At 40.7% G+C, this 7,512-nt stretch overlaps 1 protein-coding gene across 4 annotated transcripts in view; it reads right to left on the reverse strand.

The window, feature by feature from the left end:
* hhat (hedgehog acyltransferase) overlaps window positions 1-7,512 on the reverse strand; it is a 216,940-nt gene that overhangs the window by 147,485 nt on the left and 61,943 nt on the right. For 3 of the 4 annotated variants that reach the window (XM_070448561.1, XM_024008315.3, XM_070448560.1), the window contains one exon: window positions 4,551-4,586. The exons of the other annotated variant lie outside the window; for it this stretch is intronic. In XM_070448561.1, coding sequence (XP_070304662.1) covers window positions 4,551-4,586 — 36 coding nt within the window. The remainder of the gene's footprint in view (window positions 1-4,550; window positions 4,587-7,512) is intronic. 4 annotated transcript variants of the gene reach the window in all.

Raw genomic sequence — 7,512 nt, forward strand, 5'->3', positions numbered from 1 at the left:
TTTTTCTTTACATAGTTGAATGTGCTGAGAACAAAATCACACAAAATTATCAATGGAAATCTAATTTATCAACCCATGGAGGTCTGGATTTGGAGTTACACTCAAAATTAAAGTGGAAAACCACACTACAGGCTGATCCAACTTTGATGTAATGTCCTTAAAACAAGTCAAAATGAGGCTCAGTAGTGTGTGTGGCCTCCACGTGCCTGTATGACCTCCCTACAACGCCTGGGCATGCTCCTGATGAGGTGGCGGATGGTCTCCTGAGGGATCTCCTCCCAGACCTGGACTAAAGCATCCGCCAACTCCTGGACAGTCTGTGGTGCAACGTTGCGTTGGTGGATGGAGCGAGACATGATGTCCCAGATGTGCTCAATTGAATTCAGGTCTGGGGACCGGGCCGGTCCATAGCATCAATGCCTTCCTCCTGCAGGAACTGCTGACACACTCCAGCCACATGAGGTCTAGCATTGTCTTGCATTAGGAGGAACCCAGGGCCAACCGCACCAGCATATGGTCTCACAAGGGGTCTGAGGATCTCATCTCGGTACCTAATGGCAGTCAGGCTACCTCTGGCGAGCACATGGAGGGCTGCACATGGAGGGCCACCCCAAAGAAATGCCACCCCACACCATGACTGACCCACCGCCAAACCGGTCATGCTGGAGGATGTTGCAGGCAGCAGAACGTTCTCCACGGCGTCTCCAGACTCTGTCACATGTGCTCAGTGTGAACCTGCTTTCATCTGTGAAGAGCACAGGGCGCCAGTGCCGAATTGCCAATCTTGTGTTCTCTGGAAATGCCAAACGTCTGCACTGTGTTGGGCTGTAAGCCAACCCCCACCTGTGGACGTCGGGCCCTCATACCCCCTCATGGAGTCTGTTTCTGACCGTTTGAGCAGACACATGCACATTTGTGGCCTGCTGGAGTCATTTTGCAGGCTCTGGCAGTGCTCCTCCTTGCACAAAGGCGGAGGTAGCCGTCTGCTGCTGGGTTGTTGCCCTCTCTCACGGCCTCCTCCATGTCTTCCTGATGTACTGGCCTGTCTCCTGGTAGCGCCTCCATGCTCTGGACACTACGCTGACAGACACAGCAAACCTTCTTGCCACAGCTCGCATTTGATGTGCCATCCTGGATGAGCTGCACTACCTGAGCCACTTGTGTGGGTTGTAGACTCCGTCTCATGCTACCACTAGAGTGAAAGCACGCCAGCATTTCAAAAGTGACCAAAACATCAGCAGGAAGCATAGGAACTGAGAAGTGGTCTGTGGTCACCACCTGCAGACCATTCCTTTATTGGGGGTGCTTGCTAATTGCCTATAATTTCCACCTGTTGCTTATTCCATTTGCACAACCAGCATGTGACATTATTGTCATCAGTGTTGCTTCCTACGTGAACAGTTTGATTTCACAGAAGTGTGATGACTTGGAGTTACATTGTGTTGTTTAAGTGTTCCCTTATTTTTTGAGCAGTGTGTATCTATCTTATATTCTCTCAATATATTCGATTTATATACTATATATATATATATATTCTTATATGATATGTTATCTATATATGATATATATAGATTATATATTCTATATTGAGGATATATAAGATAGATATATATATATCTATAGATATAGATAGATATATAGATATATACAGTGGGGCAAAAAAGTATTTAGTCAGCCACCAATTGTGCAAGTTCCACTAAAAAGATGAGGTCTGTAATTTTCATCATAGGTACACTTCAACTATGACAGACAAAATGAGGGGAAAAAATCCAGAAAATCACATTGTAGGATTTTTATGAATTTATTTGCAAATTATGGTGGAAAATAAGTATTTGGTCACCTACAAACAAGCAAGATTTCTGGCTCTCACAGACCTGTAACTTCTTCTTTAAGAGGCTCCTTGTCCTCCACTCGTTACCTGTATTAATCGACCTGTTTGAACTTGTTATCAGTATAAAAGACACCTGTCCCAAACCTTAAACAGTCACACTCGAAACTCCACTATGGCCAAGACCAAGAGCTGTCAAAGGACACCAGAAACAAAATTGTGTAGACCTGCACCAGGCTGGGAAGGACTGAATCTGCAATAGGTAAGCAGCTTGGTTTGAAGAAATCAACTGTGGGAGCAATTTTTAGGAAATGGAAGACATACAAGACCACTGATAATTCCCCTCGATCTGGGGCTCCACGCAAGATCTCACCGCCGTGGGGTCAAATGATCACAAGAACGGTGAGCAAAATCCCAGAACCACACGGGGGGACCTAGTGAATGACCTGCAGCAGAGCTGGGACCAAAGTAACAAAGCCTACCATCAGCAAGGGCATTGAAGATGAAACGTGGCTGGGTCTTTCAGCATGACAATGATCCCAAACACACCGCCGGGCAACGAAGGAGTGGCTCGTAGAAGCATTTCAAGGTCCTGGAGTGGCTACCGAGCTGTCTCCAGATCTCAACCCCATAGAAAATCTTTGGAGGGAGTTGAAAGTCTGTGTTGCCCAGCACAGCCCAAAACATCACTGCTCTAGAGGAGATCTGCATGGAGGAAAGGGCCAAAATACCAGCAACAGTGTGTGAAACTTGTGAAGACTTACAGAAAAGTTTGACCTCTGTCATTGCCAACAAAGGTATATAACAAAGTATTGAGATAAACTTTTGTTATTGACCAAATACTTATTTTCCACCATAATTTGCAAATAAATTCATAAAAATCCTACAATTGTATTTCTGGATTTTTTTTTTCTCATTTTGTCTGTCATAGTTGAGTGTACCTATGATGAAAATTACAGGCCTCTCTCATCTTTTTGAAGTGGGAGAACTTGCACAATTGGTGGCTGACTAAATACTTTTTTGCCCACTATGTGTGTATATATCTATATTATTTATATATATATATATATATAATACTATACTTAATTATAGATATAGTGTTTTTATCAAGACATTCGAACATGGCCAGAGAAATGGCAGAAAATCCATAATGTCAGACCTTATGGTTCCAAATTTGTTCCTAGTGAGGAGAGGGGCCTATGTATCGAATTTCATGACGGTCAAACGGGGTGAAGGGCGTGACCTTTCAATTGCTTGTTATAGTGCTACCATCTGGCCAATTARCATGGCATTGCATGAGAGGGTGTAGCCCATGAGCCTTTACCATCATGCCAAGTTGCATCCTCCTAGGCCTCATGGGAATTTTCATTTTTCACCACATCCACGGRGAACCGAAATAATGAAGGCCAACAAATACAATAGGGTTTCACCCAGTTTCGCTGCTTGAACCAGTAATAAATGTAAAAGGCTTGAAGGAAATACACTTTCATTTCATACCACAGTTTTTCAAATTCACTTTCCCACCCATGTTAATTTGAAACATGCTGATGTTATAGGAAGGCATCAAAACCATATATTTCAATTGTGTTGCATTTTTCCAATCCTGTGGTAACAAATTTCTACACATACAGTTGAAGTCGGAAGTTTACATACACCTTAGCCAAATACATTTAAACTCAGTTTTTCACAATTCCTGACAAATACTCCAAGTAAAAATTCCCTGTCACAGGTCAGTTAGGATCACCACTTTATTTTAAGAATGTGAAATGTCAGAATAATAGTTGAGAGGATGATTCATTTCAGCTTTTATTTCTTTCATCACATTCCCAGTGGGTCAGAAGTTTACATACACTCAATTAGTATTTGGTAGCAATGCTTTTAAATTGCTTCACTTGAATCAAACGTTTCGGGTAGCCTTCCACAAGCTTCCCACAATAAGTTGGGTAAATTTTGGCCCATTCCTCCTGAYAGAGCTGGTGTAACTGGGTCAGGTTTGTCGGCCACCTTGCACGCACACGCTTTTTCAGTTCTGCCCACACATTTTGCCAGAACTTTGGAAGTATGCTTGGGGTCATTGTCCATTTGGAAGACCCATTTGCGACAAAGCTGTAACTTCCTGACTGATGTCTTGAGATGTTGCTTCAATATATCAACATAATTGTCCTACCTCATGATGCCATCTATTTTGTGAAGTGCACCAGTCCCTCCTGCAGTAAAGAACCCCCTCTTGAAATACATCCACAGGTAAACCTCCAATTGACTCAAATTATGTTAATTAGCCTATCAGAAGATTCTAAAGCCATGACATCATTTTCTGGAATTTTCCAAGCTGTTTAAAGGCAGTCAACTTAGTGTATGACTGCCTTTAAACAGGTCCACTCGAATTGTGATACAGTGAATTATAAGTGAAATAATCTGTTTATAAACAATTGTTGGAATTACTTGTGTCATGAACAAAGTAGATGTCCTAACCGACTTGCCAAAACTATAGTTTGTTAATTAACAAGAMATTTGTGGAGTGGTTGAAAAACGAGTGTTAATGACTCCAATCTAAGTGTATGTACACTTCTGACTTCAATCATGTGGTAGCAAATGTCTACGCAAATGTCAATCCTTTGGTATAGCATTTCTAACACAATTGCTCTTAATTTGTCTATATAGGTTTTTCCTATTTAAAATTATCATACACATTTTTAGGAAATGTTGAAAATGTGAGTCTTACCTGATGAGCCAGTGATACAGCCCGACGTCAAAGTGTCTGGAAAACAATAAATATTTACATTAAGGAGACAGGAGGGTGGTGAAATCTTTGATATACACATTTTACYAATTTGGTTACCATGTCTGTCAGTTGATTGAAATGAAAGTACACAACTACCAATGAAATAAAACATGTTTTATTGTTACTTTTAACGGTTTCTCATGATCTGCCATCCCTTTGTCTCCACAGTTCTACATGTTTCTGTTTCAACAGGTGCACAGTGAGAGAAGAGAAAGTTGGGATCATGGCAGTATTTTGCACCAGCATTTCATATTTCTGTAGATTTAGTCCAAAGCCAAAATTTCAAGAACAATATGAAAGGATGATTTCTTGGTGTTTAATATGATTTATCTGAAAATGAAAATAGGGACGAATGAAGGCTCAACTTTTCATATTATTTGGTTTTTCACGCTACACTGAGGATACAAAACATTAAGAAGACTTGCTCTTTCCATAACAGACTGGCTAGGTGAAAACTATGATCCCTTATTGATGTCACTTGTTAAATCAACTTCAAATCAGTTTAGATGAAGGGGAGGAGACTGGTTAAAGAAGGATTTTTAAGTCTTGAGACATGGATTGTGTATGTGTGCCWAGGACTGTGGCGGTCATGAAATTTTGTCAGCCCGTTATCGTCATGCAAAAGACTGCCGRTCTCACGGTAATTGATAATTAACTAACATAAACATGTTTAGCATCTCCAGGCCTCCACACATACAAGCCGCTGATGCACGCCTTTGGAACATCTACATAAAAAATAAATAAAAAATAATAAATCATTTAATATACACCATCACAATAAATCCATTATTTATTTTAGTCAGGTCTAAAGGAACATTATGATATGAATTACATGTATTTCAGAAGAACAAAATATGAGTTGGCCTAATGCAGGCCTTTGCTATCTGGCTATGCTCTGTGCCATAGGTTGTAGGCTTGTTCTAGCTTCTAAATCCCGTGTCATTTTATTTTATATGATTTTATAGCAAGAAGAAAATAACTGAACTTGGCTGAATAAAATAGAAAGGATATTTTTTCCATTATGGAGCGAGTGTGCATATGAAGTGGCATGTTGAGCTTAAAAGTGATCATTTGAAACAGGTGCTATATGCTAGATTTAGAGTTATTTGGCAACTTTAGCTGTGAATGATACAAACCTTAGTATGTCTTACAAATCAAAACATATATGGCTGCATGATGCGACTATCGGCTATGGATGATTTGAGAAAGTAGCAAAAAAAGCTTGCGCTCTGTTCCTTGCCTCAGGCTACACAGCTGTTCTCGAATCAAGAGATCATATTTTCACCCATCAGACTATTTTCAATTTAATATTGTCTTCACTAATATGTAACATTTGTTTCAATTTAGACTGGCCCATTATCAAATATGCAGTAACGGTGAAAAATACGTCATCTTTATGCACTCGAATAGCAAATGGAGGCCGTGTGATTTCCCGCCGATCAGTTTTGAAGGCTACTTCAAACATCTCAGTTGATCAGACAGGTCCTACAGGCCTTAGTTTTGTCGCACCTGGACTACTGCCCAGCTGTGTGGTCATGTGCAGCAAAGAATGACGTGGGTAAAATGCAGTTGGTCCAGAACAAAGCAGCTCGTATTGCACTTAGATGTACACRGAAGAAAAGTGTCAGTAAAATGCATGTCAGTCTCTCCTGGCTCAAAGTTGAGGAGAGATCGACTGCAACACTATTGGTCTTTGTGCGTGGTATTGATGTGTTGAAGGTACCGAACTGTCTGTTCAAGCAGTTGGCAAACAGTTCAGACACACAACACATGCAACCAGAGGTCTCTTCACAGTCCCCAGGTCCAGAACAGAGGCTGGGAAAGGCACAGTATTAAATAGAGCCACGACTACATGGAACTCTGCGCCACCTCAGGTAACTCAAGCTAGCAATAAACAGTTWWWAAAAAAACAGATAAAAGAACACTGCACAAAGGGGACTGTGAAGAGACTAATAATGTTATGTACAATGTATTATGTATTAGACCTAGATAGTGTGAATGTAATAATATGTAGGCTGTGTGACATTWAAAATGTATGTATTCCCGTCCTTGACTTATGTTCTGTACTATGTATTATGTCATGTTTCATGTGGACCCCAGGAAAAGTAGCTGCTGCTTTTGCAGCAGTGAATGGGGATCCTAATAACTACCAAATATTGTTTTGATGATAAGTGCTTGATGTGATTTTCAATTGCATTTGCATTGATGTCAAAGTGGTTAGAGGGACAATAGAGTCCTGAGTACCAGGCCATTAGGACCGGATGTTCAGCAGGAGAGGGTGCAACTTAATAGGATTGTATCTAGTGTCAGTCTGACACACATCAAACATTCATAGATATGTGAGGCGTGCTTGACTCGTGACTCACACTGGCCCAGCCCAGTCACAAGCACGCACGCACGCACACACGCACACAGTTGGAGCCAGTTGAAAGTGAATCCAGTAGTCTGTTTGATGTTAGTGTGACTGCCCTGAGGCCCTCTAGATAATCCTTACATCTTGGTTATGGACTCAATATTACTACTGTTATCTCACAGTGAACAACCAATAGCAGTTTTCTGGTCCCACTGGCATAAAAACWATTTTATGTCATTCAACAGACACTCTTTAAAGCCCACTTTAAATGAATTCTCACACTTTATTTGTATAGTCCAGATTTGTAGATGCTCTACTGATAGTRTGACTATCAACAAACTGTCTGTTAATAAGCAAATGCTTGCTAAGGTTACGGTACGATTTACAGTCGTTGCCAATAGTTTTGAGAATGACACAAATATTAATTTCCACAAAGTTTGCTGCTTCAGTGTCTATAGATATTTTTTGTCAGATGTTACTATGGAATACTGAAGTATAATTACAAGCATTTCATAAGTGTCAAAGGCTTTTATTGACAATTACATGAAG

This window comes from Salvelinus sp. IW2-2015, linkage group LG18 (genome assembly GCF_002910315.2).
Source record: "Salvelinus sp. IW2-2015 linkage group LG18, ASM291031v2, whole genome shotgun sequence".
Classification (NCBI taxonomy): Eukaryota; Metazoa; Chordata; class Actinopteri; order Salmoniformes; family Salmonidae; genus Salvelinus; species Salvelinus sp. IW2-2015.